The 20,361-nt window shown below is 42.5% G+C and overlaps 1 protein-coding gene across 2 annotated transcripts; it reads left to right on the forward strand.

Moving 5' to 3' along the window:
- Window positions 1–3,387: 3,387 nt before the first annotated feature.
- kank2 (KN motif and ankyrin repeat domains 2) lies at window positions 3,388–19,646 on the forward strand. Of its 2 annotated transcripts, XM_039825466.1 has the most exons (13): window positions 3,388–3,477; window positions 9,377–9,461; window positions 12,758–12,840; window positions 13,158–14,531; window positions 14,756–14,965; window positions 15,071–15,179; window positions 15,267–15,875; window positions 15,981–16,068; window positions 16,643–16,862; window positions 17,057–17,199; window positions 17,432–17,632; window positions 17,741–17,839; window positions 18,100–19,646. In XM_039825466.1, the coding sequence occupies exons 3-13, from the start codon at window positions 12,804–12,806 to the stop codon at window positions 18,154–18,156; spliced, it is 3,147 nt and encodes a 1,048-aa protein (XP_039681400.1). In that variant the 5' UTR covers window positions 3,388–3,477; window positions 9,377–9,461; window positions 12,758–12,803; the 3' UTR covers window positions 18,157–19,646. The 2 variants fall into 2 exon arrangements, with proteins under 2 accessions (XP_039681400.1, XP_039681402.1); XM_039825468.1 differs by lacking the exon at window positions 9,377–9,461 and having other exon boundaries at window positions 3,402–3,477.
- Window positions 19,647–20,361: the final 715 nt, after the last annotated feature.

Here is a 20,361-nt window from a genome sequence, read left to right on the forward strand (position 1 = left end):
CTAATGATGATAAATAGAATCCACCTGTGTGTAATCAAGTCTCCGTATAAATGCACCTGCTCTGTAATAGTCTCAGATGTCCGTTTAAAGCACAGAGAGCATCATGAAGAACAAGGAACACACCAGGCAGGTCCGAGATGCTGTTGTGGAGAAGTTTAAAGCCGGATTTGGATACAAAAAGATTTCCCAAGCTTTAAACATCCCAAGGAGCACTGTGCAAGCGATAATATTGAAATGGAAGGAGTATCAGACCACTGCAAATCTACGAAGACCCGGCCATCCCTCTAAACTTTCAGCTCATACAAGGAGAAGACTGATCAGAGATGCAGCCAAGAGGCCCATGATCACTCTGGATGAACTGCAGAGATCTACAGCTGAGGTGGGAGACTCTGTCCATAGGACAACAATCAGTCGTATACTGCATAAATCTGGCCTTTATGGAAGAGTGGCAAGAAGAAAGCCATTTCTTAAAGATATCCATAAAAGTGTCGTTTAAAGTTTGCCACAAGCCACCTGGGAGACCAAACATGTGGAAGAAGGTGCTCTGGTCAGATGAAACCAAAATCGAACTTTTTGGCAACAATGCAAAACATTATGTTTGGCGTAAAAGCAACACAGCTCAACACCCTGAACACACCATCCCCACTGTCAAACATGGTGGTGGCAGCATCATGGTTTGGGTCTGCTTTTCTTCAGCAGGGACAGGGAAGATGGTTAAAATTGATGGGAAGATGGATGGAGCCAAATACAGGACCATTCTGGAAGAAAACCTGATGGAGTCTGCAAAAGACCTGAGACTGGGACGGAGATTTGTCTTTCAACAAGACAATGATCCAAAATATAAAGCAAAATCTACAATGGAATGGTTCACAAATAAACATATCCAGGTGTTAGAAGGGCCAAGTCAAAGTCCAGACCTGAATCCAATCGAGAATCTGTGGAAAGAACTGAAAACTGCTGTTCACAAACGCTCTCCATCCAACCTCACTGAGCTAGAGCTGTTTTGCAAGGAGGAATGGGCAAAAGTTTCAGTCTCTCGATGTGCAAAACTGATAGAGACATACCCCAAGCGACTTACAGCTGTAATCGCAGCAAAAGGTGGCGCTACAAAGTATTAACTGAAGGGGGCTGAATAATTTTGCACGCCCAATATTTCAGTTTTTTATTTGTTAAAAAGGTTTGAAATATCCAATAAATTTCGTTCCACTTCATGATTGTGTCCCACTTGTTGTTGATTCTTCACAAAAAATTACAGTTTTATATCTTTATGTTTGAAGCCTGAAATGTGGCAAAAGGTCGAAAAGTTCAAGGGGGCCGAATACTTTTGCAAGGCACTGTACATTTATCAAACTGTTTTGTAGTGACAATAACTGAAAATATGTAATATATTCCTTTTAAAGTTTCAGTCTGTGCTCCTCAATAGTGACTTTATACTATTGGTATCACATTGTAATATAGTAGGCCTGTTTAATATTCTACTATTATGTTATTTTTGTAAATTTGTTTCTTTGTGGTCAGTTATTTATTGTATATTTTAAACGGACACACAGAACAAAGCAAAAACAAACGCACAACAAGGATATGACAGTGAGATTAACCATACAGATAGTATCACCCAAAAATAAAGAAAACAGTTAATAAATGAATAAAAAACATGCAGGTAAATAAAACAAATCCCTTGTCTTACCCAATCTCGTACACATTTACAGTTATTTCAAGCTGCTTGCCTCAAATCGTATTCTTATGTTAAAGAGTTATTTTCTCAGTTAAAAACTTGCAGTATTCATATATTTTTTTGAATATTTTAATTTTCCACTTCTGGTACAGGACTACCTCAGTGCGGTAAACTCCCTTCTGTTTTTATCATTTTGGTTTTCTGGCTTTGTAATTAATGACCAAAAACCAATTTCTGTGATGAATTACCTGCAGTATCTGATAGAATAAATGAAAGTGATTTGGGATTGACTTATAACTTCACCTACTGTGGCTTTTGGTAGACAATAGCACTCAGGGCCCTCTGCTAAATCACATTGCTTTCTACATCCACACAGACCTGCATTATTCACTAAAGTTTGTGTTGCATGGTTATAAAGAAGGCAAAGATGTAAATTTGATCCAGATGTCTTCCTGTCCTTTCTTTTCCATACTGATATTGGGTTGTGGAGTGAGGAGACTCAACACGTACCATTAGTCTTCATTTCCTGTGGCGGTATGATGATCCACATTATAGCCTGCAATGTTTTTGTCATTTACCAGAATGAAGGGCCCCGCGTTTATATTCAGGTACTTTACAAAGACTTGCGATTGCTCAGTCAATCAGAGCTGAGGACTGGAAGTTTTCCAGTTGACAAGATCGCTCAATTCTCAGCACTTTAGTTTAGTTGTAGGGAAGTAAATAAAAACGGTGAATCTCAAAATCTTTGTTTCTAGTTATAGACTCGTCTTAGTGAAATATGTTGTGAGTGTTCAGCCTTTCATCATATTTCCTGCATGTGAAAAACATTTACATGATATTGGATTTTTGTGTGCGTCGGTCTCTCCCTCCCCCTCTCTTTTTACTACTACTTAGATGTTTGTGCAGGTCATCAAATGTTCTTGGAGTTCCTGACTGGTACTTGAGGAATCTTGAAGGTTCTTCAAAGTTATTGTACTTTCTGGGAAGCTCGTTGTACTTGCAGGTACATCCAAAAGTGTTAAGGGGATCTGGCAGGTTCTTCCACTGAGGTTCTTTGATGTCCATGGAGAACCTTGGAGGCCCTTGGACTTCCCTTGGTAAGCCCTATACTAAGAGCTTAGAGGGCTAAGTACATTTAATAGCCTACTTGTTGCATACTAGATCATTTATTTGATGCTATACTTTATATTTGTACTTCACTACAGTTCAGAGGCGAATATTGTGAATTTTACATCCAAACTATTTCATCAAAATATCATGCACTGCTGTATTAAACTACTCAACAGTAAGTAGTTAAAATTAGGTTTACTTTAACCATCTACAACATAAAATGCTGCATAACCTACTAATAATCCAGCTACATCCTATATGACAGTGGTCATTTTGCATAATGAGTAGCCTAAATTTTGCTGCTAATACGTCTGTACTTTTAATTAAGTAGCTACGATTTTGAATGCAGGTCTTGTAGTGGAGTAATTGTAACTTGAAGTAACTACTTTCACTTAGGTGGAGGTGTTTAGATTTACTTAACGACTCTTTCTTGTAGGTCCACGAAGAAGCGAGGATCCTTGGCGGTAAATGAAGCCCTCTCCGATGACTGGATGCCCCCTGTAGTGTAGAATCTAGATGATGGAGGTACAGAGTGAGCCGTAGGTGTGAGCTCGCTGCTTGGCCTCGTGGCCGCTGGCCCTTTAAGAAGAGCGGGAGGGGGGGCGAGCAGCATCTTGGCTGCAGTGTTTTTGTCTCTCTGTCAGTGTGAGCGCTCCTGGGCCGAGGCGGCTGAAAGGATTTCTAGAGGGCAGGTAAGAACAGCTTATAAGCTACAATTTCTCTGTTTGATAACTGCATTAGTCTCTCTTTGTCAAACTGTTATTTTAAAGCGCTCCAGACGAGGCGTCTTCTTGTGAGTGTGACTTCTTTGTGAAGCGTCGGTCCTGCCCATTCCCCCGGTCTTGTCTTTCCGAAGTAACGGGTCCTTTATCCTCCAAAACCACCCCAGATTCAGTTATACTCCCATTACTACTGTTCAGACTAATTAGGTTTCATAATTCCACATGAGCGTTAACCTTTAGAGGAATGTTAAACTGAGTCTCACGGTTGATCCTCCTCCGGTGCGTGCCTTTTTGTTCAGAGCATCATTGGAGGCTAACTGCACGGCGGCGAGAAGCGCCGTTAACGGAAAATCTCTATAATATAAGAATAATGATATTCCTATTGTATGTACTAAAAGTGAATCTTTCAAACTGATGTGTTGTTTACGGCGACCCGTTCATTGAGTTTGAATGTTATAAAATAGGTGAAATGTCTCTACAAAAGCTTTGCATTTTCTATACAGAATGCTATCTATTAAATTCATGCAGCCTACAGTGATGTTTTCGTAGAGGGCTCATAGAGACAGGGTTGCCACGCGACCTACCTCAACTTTTGTCTTCGTGAATTAAAGCAGGAGTTTCGGTGTTGCAGCGAGCTTACAGACAGTAGCTTACTGCATGTTGCAAAGCCATATTTCCCCCAACGTCACGTCTGAAAGAGCAACGCATTTGTTTCTGTTTGTCCTTGATTATGAAATTTTTCCAAATGCCTCACACATGTTCGTTTTCTAATTTCATTAACAAAAAAGGGAAAGCTCAGTAAAGTCTAAAGACTCAGGGGAGAGGGTGGGTCCGTGCAATCTGCAAGCTCTCATTACTTCCAGATGTTCGTCAGCTTTTCGCTGCCGCTTCTTGCCCTCAAATGTGCTCGTCTCGCCGCCTGTAGCCGGTCAGTGGACACTGAGGAGTTTCTACCCTCAGAAGATGGATGAGGACTGATGGGGTTGTATATGTCAGCTGGGCAGGGAGAGGGGGAACCAACTTAAAACTCAATTTAACTGCATTTGTGATAATTTGCACTTGCTCTAAACTGATGACCCTCATTGATTTCCTTTTAATAAACTAATATGTTAGGTCTTAATAGGCAAACATGAATGTTTCCCCCTTGTCTTATGTTAATATGGAGGAATGCTGTTTTAAGAATTAACTTAATGTGACAGGATGTCTCATAATATGTGTGGTAGATGGTCCTGATTCATCAGTAAACACATCAGATGTTGTTATGATGAAGGACATGCAGAAGTTGGCAGGATGTGGGGGTAGTCATCAGCCTGTTACACTGGATCATACAATACACCACTGTCCTGCTGTCGTGTAATGGGCTGCTAGCTGTATTAAATCACCTACCAGCAGATAGCCAAAGATTGTAGCAGCTGCATGGCACTCAGGCGGGCTCTGTGTTGTCATTAATTCTGTTACATGGCCGTTGTTTGTGGCTCTAATATTTAGTATACTCTAGGAATCTTGTATTAGTTTTAGCCAGGCGTACCTAATAAACAGGCAACTGAATATTTCCTTATTGTTTTGAGATCTTGTGAGTGTTAGTGTAACAGTGAAACCTGACTCTTCCTCGTTTGTCTGTGGACCCCCTGGAATCCTAACGGAGACCCCTGGGAGTCCCCCAGACTGCAGTTTGGGAATCTCTCTGGTCAGGTTCGTGTGCAGCAGGAGTTTCCTTCAGCAGTATTATTTTTTTTTTTTAAACCAAACTGGAATGTGATTGTCTCATTACAGCTTTTGGACCCAGGGGTGCTGTTAAGGAATGCAGGGTTATAAACCCCATTTGCACACTGGGCCACACGCCGGGCATTTAAATGGTTTAGTGAGGCTAATGAAATTACACCCTGAACCTGTATGAGATTGCCTGTCACTGTCTAGGGTCTACCACTGACAAGCAATTCTGGACAGTTTTACTGCATGATGAATGAACTGTTCTGTTAAAACAATACACAGCATTAATGATCATTTTCATCACTGAAAGTTAGTGATAAAATGATCTATAATGTTAACAGGCCTTTTCAGTGAATATACATGCAGTCAGGTTGTTTTTTTTCTTTTTATAAAATTTGCACCATTACCCCATTTAGATCAGAAATAAATAGGTATCTTGTTCATGTTTTCTACCCTCCAAGGCACCCTAAACTTTTTTGCAACATCATTTCTTATGATAAAACCCAAAGTTCTTAGTTGTATTAGAGGTTGATTAGTTTATAAAGTAGGGATAAACTTTCGGCCCAGTAAATTGCAGAAGTAGCATCAGCCTGATTTGGTGAAGACAGAGAGGGTTAATGATCCTACTTAACTATACTGATTAGGGCAACCAGTATAGGAGCATGTTCAGTGAACATATGGTCTAATCTGGCTTTTGAGGCAGTAAGGACAGTGATTAACTGCCCAAATAATCTCACTTTATCTTCTTTAATACATTAATACAAGAAAAGCAAGATGGACTTTTCTGTCCACGTGTTGGAATAGTCAATGTTGTGGATATTTTCCTGGCCTGTTTTATTTTATTTATGTCCGCAGTCTTTTGATCAACAGCTCTCATTGAATCAGGAAGTAATTGATTAGATTCCTGAGAGGGAACCACTTTACTACATCACTGCTGCAGTAAGGTTACTTCCTCTGCTCTGCTGTGTTATGTATGCTCAGTACCACAACAAACGCTGACCTGAGCTTTTAACCCCGACACTGCTCTGACCGGCTCTCCACCATCCGTCTTACTGCCATCTGGACTTTGTCTTCCTCCCCTCCAGACCCCACAGTTTCCTTAAAACAGCAATCTGGCCTCTCTGCTCGGCATCATTTTTAATCCCCACCTCCACACACAACTGCACCGGAATTTCTCTCCCAAATTTCTATGTTTTTTTCCGGGGCCGCTCCTTGCAGCTCAGCCCCACCCTTGCTCAGTTTCCTGTTGGAGGACAGCACAATGACCAATAGGAGACTTGCGGGTGTTTACTCTGCTCCTGTTCCAGGAGTAATGGGAGCTGGCCGGCCCCTCCCCTTGGCCGTACTCTAGCCAGACTGCTCAGCCCAGCGCCGTCTGCTCCTCCATACCACCACTGCTTAATGTAAAAAACAGGGCTTTTTGCAAAAGGGCAGAGAATCCTGGAGGGGACGTCACTCTGGGTTATGATTTCACTGTCCTGAATTTAAAGCCCAAATTAGTCAAAAACCACATGTCCACCAGCAGCATAACAACACACTGTATTGCCATGTTGATATGAGATCATCTGGCCTCGTGGTGAAGGCCCTGTCTGTTGAGCAGTGACGTACACCGTTCAGCTACATTATGCTTAGTGACAAATGGCTGTTGTTGCTTCTACATTTAGCATTCTTCAGCTGTTCAGGGGAGAGATTTGTTGTAATTTCTTTTGATTTATTATTCATGCAGGACCATTTGGCTGAATGAAGCCATCTGTGCTGCAGAGTGAGGAGGAGGACAAAGAAGTCTTGGTAGATAGATTAACAACCGTGTGTCCTGTTGTGATCTTTATGTAGCCTAACATTTAAAACTCTTCTCCATATCTATATTAAGGTTTTTGCGGCCTGTTACTCTGAGAAGAAAACCTCTGAACAACAATCAGCTTTATTTAGTTAGACAAAGTGCAGCTTCTCATAGGGATTCTCTATTGTCGCTCTATTTTTAGGAGTGGAATGCCCAAATGATGGTAATCTTTTAGGCGGAGCCATTTAAGATTATGAGGAAAGGTCCTTTTGAAACTGTATATTCTCATTGTGAGGAGCCTGCAGCCTGTGTGATCTTTCTGATGTTCTTCCTGCGTTTACAGCAGCAGAATACATTCTGGTGTCAGCAGCAGTGATTCATACTGGTGGAGTCCAACTCTGCGAACAGTCATGGTCTTCTTATTCGAGAAGTTTCCATCTAAAACTTTTAGCAGCATTTATTTTTTTCTCCCCCCCTCCTCCTGCAGTTTTGCCTTTCTTTCCTCACATTCCCACTCTTTCTCTCCCACCCTCCCTCCCTCCCATACTGTACTGCTCTCCTCTGCTTTCTCTCTTTCTTACCCCTTTTTCTTTCTGGTTTGCGCTCTCCCCTTGTTACTCTTTCTTCTGGGCTGGGAGGAAGTGACTGGGTTGTTTCTGGATCCTTTGGGAATAGAAAGATGGAGCTCCCTTTTCCTGTAACCCTTTCTTCATCAGACTTCAGACTATTGCCACATCGTCTCTGTTTTGTCACATCAATTAGCTTGGTATGAGAAAAGTGACACATGCACTGCCTTTTTATGCTAAATTGACATTCGAAAAAAGGTGCATCTTTTGTCAAAATGTTGCTACTTATTAGGGGGATAATACATCAGAAATGTATAATCATACCATCAGGTTTCACATCTAAATCACTTGGCATTCATATCATTGGTGCCCTTACCTGAATAAATCAACTTAAAAGCTACAGCTGTGTTTGTTGATCTGTGGGAGTCTTCAGGCCTCAGACAGTGTTAGGAGATCTGTGTGTTTTCATTTGTGCTGTGTGGGAGTCGATGGGAGTTCAAGTTGTCTCCTGTAACGTTTGGTATTTGTCTTACACAAGTATTTGCCAACCACATAGTTCACTGTCTTTAATCCTATCCTTTGAGAGCAGTTTATGGCATTGATATATAAGTTTCTAAAATCGTGTAGGGATGCATTCATAATATTGTATTATCTTACACAATTAGCATCACAGATAGCTGGCCATTTTTGGAGCCTAAGGCACTTTTAGATCTAGATATCAATCACAAAGTCCTTCTATTTCCAGTTTATGTCAGTGTGTGGGTCCATTACAGCACTTCTTCAACTGTTTGTTTGTTTTGAAGCAGATTTCCTTACCACATACTCATGCACACATAATTTTTCTCTGTCTCTCTATCTCTCTCTCTCTCTCTCTCTCTCTCTCTCTCTCTCTGAGCTGCCCCTCCTTGCTTTATATTAGAACCAGCTGTGGAACTAGGGGCTGAATGAATGGCTCTTTGTGATTTGGCTGTCGTTCCAGTCTAAAAGGTCTGTTTCTCCCCCTACCCCTCCACCCTCTGTGGTATTGGCATGACAACAATATGAAACAATGAATTGAACAACAACAAGTTTTGTTATGATATTATGCAAAGGTCATCCATCAATGTTTTTTAGGCTGCAAGACCCCCCGACAAAATGTCGACCACTCTTACACAGCAGCCTAGCTCTGAGCAGCCAGAGCAGAATGTATGAGAATCAGCAGACGCAGTCATGCAGCTTATCTGGTGGACATGCACGCAGAGGTTACAGCGCAAGCTTCAAGTATGTGTTGTCCATGAAGGGAACGCATTATAAGGCCCATGAAATCAGTCTGGCTTTAAGGTGATCTGTGCAGATGATGGATGTTCCCACAAAACTTGAGGGCGTGTCTGCCCATGGATTTGGGGATGCGAGTCACAGAGGCAAGAAAACAGAAAACATTGCCCAATCACATGGCAGGGAGGCTCACAACCTTGAATTGATTAGAGAGCCTTGACTTGGAGAGAGGAATGGGGTGGGGGGAGTATTTCTAGAAAGCTGGAAGAGGAGGGGAGCAGCTATGCATGAATCAGGCTTCATCCAGGCTGCACTACAAGGAGGTCAGAGAGTGATTGGCATGTCATTGGAGTATATTGTTCACATCCGGCGTGTCAGTCAAAACCACTGGAATGTTTTGGATTTTTTTAATGTTTTTTTTCCAGCTTTGCAACCTGTGTTTATAGTCTTGCGGGGGCCACTCTTTTGTAACCTGTCTATTTTGATCTCTGTCAACAGAGCTACACACCTTTTAAATTGAGTTTTCAGCTCAAGTTTCCTTTATACTTGTTTCCCACAGGTGCTGACTGTAAGAGTGCAAGAAAAGGAAGAGAGAGCAAGGAGCCTGGGGAGTAGAGATCCCATCCTTGCAGCGCAAGCAGCTGGTATGAAGCGGAAAATAAATCCCTCTTTTCCTAATTCACAAACCATTCCCAAGCTAGAGCAGAATAGTAATCACCAAAGGCTGAGAAAGTCAGTAAGGCAGTGGAAAAATCCATAAAGATCTTCTCTGGGTGGTGGGAAGAGTGGTATTTCTGACTTAGCAATACTAAGGTCTAATCCTTTGTAATGGCAATAATAATGAGGTGACTCAATGAATGGAAGCAATGAGTTTGATAAACCGAAGAGAGATGACCTCGAAATGAAGACTGGCATCTTAAATCACTTTTCAGGGTGGTCTCAATTCTCTGATACACCAAAGGCACAAGAATATATACACATGCTGTAAATCAAATCCAGTTTTTAATCCTCCAGATACAAGAGTTTGGTTGTAAATGAATAAACCTGAAGCTGCATTGCGTGTACATTTTGCACTGGTTTCTGCAAGGGGTCAAAGATGCTACAGTATAATGCAGTTATTCAGACATCTTACAGGACATACCACAGACATGTAATTTGTGCTGGGTGACCTGCATCTTACCCCCTGAGGGTTGTCTTAATCTTAATAGCAGGGAATGGAGGGAGTAGACCAGGCAATGTTAACTTCCGTTAGTATGGTATACAGCTGTATGGGGAGGTAGGGGGGTGTAATGGGGGCAAGGCATTTGTCCTGGATGAAGCTGGCAAGGGAAAGTCGTCGAAAGAATGGTATTGTGACGCTGGGGAAGCACGCACACTGGTTTCTGTTCAGATGTCCTCTCAAAGGAACTCTGTTTGAGAGCCGAGATAGAGGGAGGAAGGTCAACCACTCCACCCCAGCCACACACATATACACACTCAGGGGGAGTACGTCCACATGCATCACAGATCTGAAACCCCAAATGAGCCACTGTTGGAGAAGCAGATGTGGAGGCCTGTTAGCGTGGGCGCTTTAAGGGGGTGATGTGGGACGAATGGCACCTGGAGATGCAATAAGGAGAGTGACATTTTGAAGCAGAGAATAATGTGAGTTTGTGTGTGTAGATTTTCATTTTCATTTCATTTATTTATTTATTATTTAAGTAAACGCAACAGAAGTTGACCACTGTGCTTCACATAACAAGAGTCAGGAAAGATAATAGAATAAAACATCTTTCAGATATGATTTGAAGGAGTAGAAAACTGCATTCAAAGTGGAATGCAATGGACAGTGTCAGCCGTCTCGTCTGCTGGGCTGGGACGTTTGGTTGCTAAACTGCAGATTCTAATTATATCTCATCAACTGTCCCCTGTCAGTGCTGTCCTCCACCCTCCTGTACGCATGCTCTCTCACACACTCTCACACACAGAGAAATGCTCGCTTACTCCCAACCACTCCTCTTCTCTCTGTCCTGTTCTCACTTTCTCACACATGTAGGCATACCCAGATCACACTGTACAACATGCAGCACATAATCTATCTAATGCTTTCATTCCATACTGGAGATAAACGGACACTCACACTGCCATGCCTGAGATGTCTTTTAATTCTTATTTTTTACCATAACAACTTGTATTTTCTTGTTTGTTTTTTCGGATCTTGGCAGTGCTAATGTAAAGCAAGTCTTCAAATTGACATCCAGGACATCTGATAAATTCCTTAACTGTAAGCTAAAATATAGTTGGCTTAGTGATGCTGCCCTATAAAGCTAACAGTGTAGTAATATTTTCCTATCACAATGAAGTGAGGAGAACTTTTACTGTCAGTGTTAAAATGGGTCTGTATGTGCATGCATACAGTATTTCCATGCTTCATAGTGTGTGGCAATCTTGGTATGAGAGGGTGATGAAGGGGCACAGATAAGGGGAATCGCACCAGGACATTAAACTGACTACAGGACTTCAAAAATACCAAGTGAATTTAGTCAGCGTTTCCAAGTGCCCTACTTTTCACAAACGAGCAAGCCCTGACTAGGGTCACAAGATAGCGGGCAAGGGAGAAAGCTCAACTCAGTTGCTGAACACTGGGAACAGAAACACAGCCTTAAAATGAAGTGAACTGAGTATGCCCTAAAAACAAGTGGAGATTGCAGTCTAAACTTCTGATCTTAGCTCCCTGAAGTCAAAAGTAATATAACGAGGTTCAAATGGGTATGCTGTGGATGGCTTAAACATTACATCCTCAGTTCCCACAAAGTGATGACCTAGAAAGTTAATCTTTTCCAAGCAGACACAAACGCAGAGGCATTGGCGTTTTGGGCTCTATGTCGTTGCTGGCACTGTGGTGTTCTCTGTGGGAGGAAAAAGCACAATCTTTTGTTTATAAAGAGTCAAAATGCATTACCCCTGTGTGAAAAAATGTATTGAAGTTCTCAGCAATTCACTATGCTTTCTGTGTCGAAGTACTGAGCAAGTGAATGTGGAGGGAATGAGAGAGACAGTGACCAGCTGAAACCTCCTGATTGTCAGCTGATGTTGAGAGGGGGAGGAAGCAGCAGAAAAAAAAACATAAAAAGAAAACATAAGAGAAGACATAGGAGGGTGAAAATTGTGGAGAAAGTGAGGGAGAGAAAGAGGAGAGAGTCTGTAAACCCTAAATTGAGAGGCGAAGTTAGCGTGCACAGATGATTCCTAATAAGGTTGTAACTGGCAGTCTCAAACCTCTGTCCTGGTATTAGCTGCCAGGAAACTTTCCTCTGTAACTCCTCTTCTCTGAACGCTAAGAACAGAAACAAACACACAATCGACTGTGACCCACTGTGCTCCCAAAAATGAACAGATACAATTAGACAGGGAGGCAGGAGGGTAGTATGGTGAGGTAGTGAAAGAAACAGTAAAACTATTTATGACCATCACACAAAAAACAACTATGTGGTCAAAAAGAGCAATCGTTTATTGCTGGCATGCAAACCATATGTAGTTGAGTACTTGCATCTATGTAGTCCATATGCCTTTTTCACAGAAGACATTTTGACTTGTCACATTAGGAAAAGCACTGGTGTAAATGATAAAACGAAGGATGGCTGCTTTGATTTCAGGGTCCTTGTATCGTGGATGTTCGCTCACTGTCACTCTCACTGGAACACTAATATAACAGAGCCATCGTGAATAAAACCTGTGCTTTTACTACTATGACAAGTCAAAATGTCTGTTGTGAGAAAGGCCTATTTATAAGATGGTCATATAAACACTGATCTTGTCAGGTTTCTGTTGGGAATACACAAACATGTATTATTGCTTTAACCCCTGTCTTGTTATCTCTGCAAGAAAAGCAACTCTTATTCTCATTAAAGATATTTGGTATGCTCATTTATAAATTCATCACATGTCTGTCTCCACACAGGTGAGAGTTGTTGGGTGACTGTTTGAATAGCAGCCCCAGGCTCATTATGGCTCAGGTGCTTCATATGGACCCCGGCTTCCCAGGTGCAGTTTCATTTAGTTTTACTAAATAATATAATAATAATATTATAATAATACGCAAAAGTTATTTTGAGATAATTCATTATTTTTGTTTGGATTTAAACTGTCAAACAAATTCCAAATAATTTAACAACTATCTAGACACGTATAAGGTCAGGTTATAGTAACTGTGCAATTACATTTCCTACCTAATCTGCTGATTGTTTCAGAGTAAATATAAATACACAGTAGCCCAAAGTTAATGCTATTTTCTAAAGTCTGAGCCCAAGATTAGACGCAGATTTCCGTTTGTTTAAAGAGTTGATTTCCTTCCCCCTCAGGGAAACTCAACCCGCCTGCTCCCCCTTCCCTGCATGGCAAAGAACAGGAGGCGGCGCCCTACTCAGTGGAGACCCCCTATGGCTACCGTTTGGACCTAGACTTTCTCAAATATGTTAACGACATAGAGAAGGGAAACACTATCAAGAAGGTGCCTATCCAACGCCGGCCACGCTATGGCTCCCTGCCCCGTGGCTATGGCTACACCGGCTCCTGGTGGACCTCCACAGAGTCTCTTTGCTCCAACACCAGCATGGACAGCCGACACTCCTCCTTCTCCTACTGTGCCCCAGGCTACCACACGTCGCAGAGGCCCAGCTTCAGCTCTGCCCGGGTGGAGAAGACCCTGTTGGATGCACGCAGGAAGCTGGAGGAGGAGAAAGAGGGCCGCAGATTCTCCAACCTGGGCAACCTGGGCAGCATGCACAGCAGCATCGCAGGCTCTAACACCTCTCTCAGCAGTGCACACAGCTTTAACCGAGCCCATGGTGGGGGCGGATCCTTTACCCCATTGAGTTCTGGCCTGTCCACCCCAGTGACCCCAACACCAGCACACCTGCAGCACGTCAGGGAGCAGATGGCTGCAGCCCTCAGGAAGATAAGGGAGCTTGAGGAGCAGGTGAAGACCATCCCTGTGCTGCAGGTCAAAATCTCTGTCCTGCAGGAGGAGAAACGGCAACTCAGCGTCCAGCTGAAGAGCCAGAAGTTCCTGGGTCATAGTCTGAGTTTCAACCGAGGTCGTTCCAGAGGAGAGCTCTACATCGACATCCCTGAAGAAGATGTGAGCACTGGAGCTAAGAGCAGCAAAAGGTCTGCAGGGCCACTGTCTCCCACCACACCCGAGGGCTCCAAGCTTCAAGACTCAGGGTGTGAGATTGAGGACACAGTGATTGTGGGTGGAGCGCGACCAGATGCGAAGCGGGAAGTGCGCACCATTGGAGTGGGACCAGAGAACGTGAGGGGCGGTCGTGAGGTTGGAGTCGGCGTTCGGGAGGAGGATCTGGGGCTGCTGCCAGAGACAGAGGCTCTTAAGAATCAAGTGGGTCAACTTGAGGTCCAGCTAAAGAGGACGGTGCAGGAACTGCAGGAATGCCAACAGCAGGTTGCAGCAGTCCAGAAGGCCCCTCGGGCAGAGCATCCAGTCATGGCTACCAGCGTGGGCTGGCAGGAGCCACAAGGCTGCAGCTTGCACACTCTGGTCAGTTTCACACAACTGCCCCAACAGAGGGAACAGAGAACTGTGGGAATCCAGGTGTACACACTGGAGCAACCTACTGTCGTGGAGGTGGGCACACTGCTCCGAGCAGAGACCTGCAGCTCCCCCTACCTTCAACCAGCTGGTGGAGTCGGGGAGGGCCACAGAGGACAAGCTGAAGGTCTCTGACACTCAAATTTAATTACAAACCAGGATCTATTGCATTGCCATTGGATTGCATCAGACTGTACAAGTAAATTGACAAATCAGGGTATATGAGCTTGTGTTTACAAGGTCTTATGAAAAATGTTGGATCAAGTAGTTTACTTTTATCTTATTGTATTCCTCCATAAGATATTTGATTAATTAAGGCTGAAAAATTGAAGTCTTCTTTCTGTCTCACAGATGTTCCAGTTGAGTTTCCGATTGCAGTCAGCTCGAAGCAGGTGCGTGACATCCTAAAGAGCGAGTTGTCCACTTCGGTACCTGTAGCTAATCCTGCCATTGCAGTAAGCACGTCTGGTAATCAGATTGGTTTGTTGCATTCAAAAGAAGAAGAGACACACCTGCATACATCCACAGAGACTGTTCAGTCACAAGAAGGCCCTAAGACAGGTAACTGGACTGAACTCTGTTCAAAACCCCCCTTGACCATCACTCTAACTTGTTCCAACAACATAAAGTTTCTACTTTATGTATGATCACTGGTATCTTTTCCAGCCTCATCTCCCCAGTCTTCTCTGAGGTCCATCATGAAGCGGAAAGCAGAAGGTGAACCAGGATCTCCCTCTACAAAGAAGAACCTACAGTTCATTGGAGTCAATGGAGGGTAAGTGTCATTTTCACCCACTGATCCAGTGTATGACTTGCAAAGACATGAAGTTGTTTGACAGTGAAACTTGTTCTTGTGTTGCAGCTACGAGTCCACATCATCAGACGATAGCAGCAGCGAAAGCTCAGATGAGGGGAGTGATTCCAGCGAATATCATGAAGCCAAAGAAAAACTACCAGAGTCAGCAGTCCAGCTCAAGCAAATAACCCACAGCAAGGCTTCCCAACCTCCAGAAAGCAACAGTGTACCTCAACAGACTGCTGTCAAACTTCCAGTCGTCATTCCAGACTCACAGCAGAGTCCCAACCAGTCTGCAACTGTAGACACTAGACTGCCAGACAAAGCCCCCGGGTCACCAGCAACGGACGCTGCCTTCGACTCCATTTTAACTCCTCCATGCCCATCAAACGATGCTGCCTCTAAAGAGACTGTCAATCAGTCATCAGAAAAACTCACAGTCACCCAGGAGATCACCTCCACAATATCAAGCACTGAATCCACTCCTGAACAAAGCTCCATAACATCCTCAGCTACCTGTACTTCATCGCTGTGTGTCACTGAAACCACTGAGATTACTAAGCAGAAATACACCGTCCAGTCAGAAACAACTGTCCTCTCCAGTCAATCGGAGCCAAACCTGGCAGCGGAAAGCCTCGCAAATGACACTGCCACAACACCGACCAAGCAAGTCAGGTAAATATACACATGGTTGACGGACAGACTGATAATAGTAATAATGGTACTATTAAGCCTGCGTATGAGCATCAGTGACTGATTTTGTCTCCTCGTCTGTCTCAGACTGGACCTGAGTGACAGCCTGATGTCAGCTCTTCATGCCCTGCAGAAAGCCCTGGGGGAACCCAATGCTTTCAGCCAACAAGGAGCAGTAGGTGTTTTAATTCACTTTTTTAACCAGGATAATCCACTCAGTATTGATACTGCTTTCCAGCAAATCCAGGAGTGTCCTTTTTTTAAAGCTATCACACTGACAACTACAAGCAAAAGCACGATCAAGATAAATTGATTTATCTTCAGTGCACACTAAACATTTATAGAACATCATGAACTCTGCCCTGACTCTTAAAAAAGGCATGTTTTTACTATGTGCTTTTTAAACTAGATGTTATAGGGTTCTTTTAATATAAGATATCTAAATGTTTAAATTAGTCTAGAAAACAGAGTTTAAGCTTTTGTAATACAAAGAAACCGAGAAAGGGTTTGCTGAACTGAACTCGAGACCCAGTTTTTTTCCACATTTCTCTCAGCATTTTTGCAAAACTGGAAGTACTGGAAGAGCAAACAACTGTGTGTTTCTCCAGAGGATTGGTTTCCAACAAACCCTTTCTTAATTTTTTATATGCTTATAATGGTCAGTCTGCATGTTAGCTGTGCTCTTGCATTTCTCTAACAGTCTGTCGTGTGTATGTGTCTCTTATCGTCCTCATTGTGTCCTGTCTCAGAGGGCAGCCTACACCACGGTGCTGCAGGAGTGGCTGCGCGTGTCCTGTCACAAAGCAGCGGACACAACTGTTGTCAAGGCCTATATGAACACCTTCGACTTAGTCTCCCCTCAGCTGCTGGAGTTTGTGATCAACATGGCAGATGGCAACGGGAATACAGCGCTTCACTACACCGTCTCCCATTCCAACTTCCCCGTGGTGAAACTGCTGCTGGACACCGGTGAGTGTCAGTGTGTGTATATATGTGTATGTGCGTGAGAAAGAGTGAAGGGAGAGACAAGATTACATAAGGTAATCAGGTTGAAGTGCCACAAATCTTAAAACATTCCTGTCTCCAACACGTCACACATCCCAGTCATTGTTTGTACTGCTGCTGTATCACCTGTCACACTGATTGCCCTACATACCTGACAGGCCTGTGTAATGCTGACAAGCAGAATAAAGCGGGCTACACGGCCATCATGCTGACAGCTCTGGCCGCCTTCCACTCTGACAATGACCTGCAAACCGTCCTGCAGCTCCTGCGCACAGGGGACGTCAACGCCAAGGCCAGCCAGGTGCGCCCTCTACTGTTTATTAGGTTTTACTGCACCCCCACACACAACAAAACAATGTGACTTAGAGAACATTAACATGTGCTTTTCAGAACTCTGCACTAATATGTCTGATTATACTGCAGAGTTTTAGTCACCAGACGCATGCTGCAGCATGTGAACAAATGCTGTCTAAATGAAAGCAATTTTGTTTAGTTTGAAGATGAGTTTAAAGGTTTTAAATGTGTGTTTGTAGGCCGGTCAGACGGCGCTAATGCTAGCAGTCAGCCACGGTCGAGGGGACATGGTGCGGGCGCTGCTGTCCTGCGGGGCACAGGTCAACATCCGTGATGACGACGGCTCCACAGCGCTCATGTGTGCCTGTGAACACGGTCACGTGGACATTGTGCGCCAGCTACTGTCTGTGCCGGGCTGTGATGCCACTCTCACTGACAATGTAAGCATATTGTTCCTTTCTGTCTACCTTTCTTTGTCTCTCAGTTGTTCTTATGACAAATCCTGCCCAAAATCCATCATCTCTCCATCATCCTCTTGTTTCTTACAGGACGGCAGCACTGCTCTGTCCATAGCCCTGGAGGCCAGCCAGAACGACATTGCTGTGCTTTTGTATGCTCACCTCAACTTTGCGAAGCCTCCTTCCCCTGTGAGTACTTTGATACACTGCTAACGCACACTTACTGTTATGCTGCGTTCTATTTACCTTGGAACTCGCTTTTAACGAGGTCAAAGTCGGAAACAGTTCCTACAGTTCACATGCAATAAAAACTTTGCAGTTTACTTGGTCCCAGCAAAGTAAATAAGTAGCTGCACCTCCAAATCACACCTTATATAACCCTAACCCCATCAACACTCATGAATGACATCAACGTTTTTAACAATACCTTGTTTTTTAAACTTGTCTAGGTTTCACCGAAGTCTCCTCTCTTGGGTTCCTCTCCTCCTGCCGGTGAAACAAAATAAAGCCTGCTTCAGCCACTCCACAGTACCTACTCATATAACAATGTGATTTTTTTTTTTCATCTGTGTACTTACCAGAAACTTTAATTAATTAATTAATTTGTGTGTGCGTTTGTTTTCACCCTCCATAATTTAAGTACATTATAGTGTGCAGATAATTACATGATAGCTTGCACCGTTGTTATCCATTGCTCTTTGTACACTGTGGTCTTTTTTAATCACAGTGGTGGTTAAAACATGGATTTCTTTGTCTTTGTATGTGTGTGTGGTACTATCTGAAAAGTCCAGTCTTGCAGTGATCCAGTTGTCAGCACTGTTTTTAGTGGCACTTATAAGTCAAAACTGTTAATTTGATTAATTTCACAGTTCATTATTATACACTTGTTGTTTTATTCCATGTGAATTTCATATTAGTTGATTTATAGAGCGATGTGTTTTCATTGTAATGCGTACAATAGCTCTTACACAGTAGCATCATTATGTGTGTGTGACCATCGCAGTCATTTGGAATAACAAAAGCCACCCCTCTCATGGATAAGTGTCCTTACATCAAGTAGCTAATTGGTGCTACAAAAATGTAATACAGAAAACACAACTTCAACAGTATATCAATATTTATACACATGGTTTATTTACTCTAGAGTATTTTTGATATTGATTTTTTAAATGTTGACTAAATTCAGGACCTCCAAGGATTACAATTTTTATTTCACAAGCAATGGTTACCTTATTACACCTTTTTAACCAGAGGAAAAAATATTATTTTATGTGTTGCCACATTTCCCAAAATGTACCCAAAGATGTATCTCTCCTATCAGCTCTGTGACACTGTATGTGTGGTGATAGTATTAGCAGAGGCATAGCATCAGTGTGAAGAAGGAAAGAGGTCAACATTATTCTCTGAAGGCTACGGTACTATGGTCTTTGTATTTTTATACGTGAAGGTATTTTGGATGGAAAAGATGGAAAGATTAGAGTGTATCTGTGTTTGTAATATTCTGTGTTTATAAGATTTAACAAGACTTGGTTGAGAAATGACTGAAAGCACTGGTGTAGCCACCTCTGCTGTAGTCAGAAGTTTTGTCAGGGAACCAGAAAGTGACTGATTGGGGTCTTTAAAGGATGTGCCGTGTAAGATGTGAATATCAAAATAATATATGTCAATATAAACTGGTAGTTATTATGCCTTGAACAAAAGTTCATAGACTATTGATGTCAAAATTTCTATTACTTTTTAAAGACTTTTTCACGATTTTCATATTCTCTTTTAAGCAATTGAAATTTTATAAACTAAACACTTTTTTTATTTAATTATCTATCTTTTTATACATTTAGATTTTTTAAGCTCACACCTACTTTATGTAATCGCAAAGCTCTTTAGTTTATGTTTTATGAAGGTTTATGTAAAATTCTAGATTGTCTTTCTCCTCTTCTAATTTGTGCATTTTGGAAAACCAATGAATTAATAAATGTGGACCACACTGTTTCTATTGTATTTATACTTTTGCAATATTACTTTGTTTGCATGTTGAGCTCATGATAACAATGGGTCTCTTAGGGGGGGAAACATTGTTCTTTTCTCGTTATGCCCTTGCGCCATAGGCATTATATTTTCGGGTTGTCCGTCCCATTCTTGTGAACGCGATCTCTCAGAACAACTTGAGGAAATGTCTTCATATTTGGCACAAACATCCACTTTTGAAAGGTCAAAGGTCAAGGTCACTTTGACTTCACAAAACGTGTTTTGGGCCATAACTCAAGAATATCTAGGCTAATTATGACAACATTTAACAGAGATGTCTAATAGAGGAAGTCATGACATTTTATATCCCAAAGCTCAACTTCACTGTGACATCATAATGTTCTGCAAAAAATGCTTTTCTGGCCATTATTCAACGCGCTACTCAAGAACAGAAGGGGAGACATTTTGTCATATACTGAAATGGTGCCAACCTTGAAACTATGGTGATTGTATCTTCTGTGCTGCGGGGGTTGAAGATGTGTGTGAAGCATCCATGTTTGCAAAAACAATACACTTAGTAGCCTACCTTTTATTAATCTCCACTAGAGGGTGTTTTAACTTCCAACATAAACTGGTTTAGTTTTTCCCTTGGCCCACCAGTATCTTAAGGATCAAAACTGTCATGTGATGTATGTCAACACAAAATGACATTAATACATTTTGGTAGCTATTAGGATATTTGTTCT

Source organism: Perca fluviatilis, chromosome 15 (assembly GCF_010015445.1).
Source record: "Perca fluviatilis chromosome 15, GENO_Pfluv_1.0, whole genome shotgun sequence".
NCBI classification, from domain to species: Eukaryota; Metazoa; Chordata; class Actinopteri; order Perciformes; family Percidae; genus Perca; species Perca fluviatilis.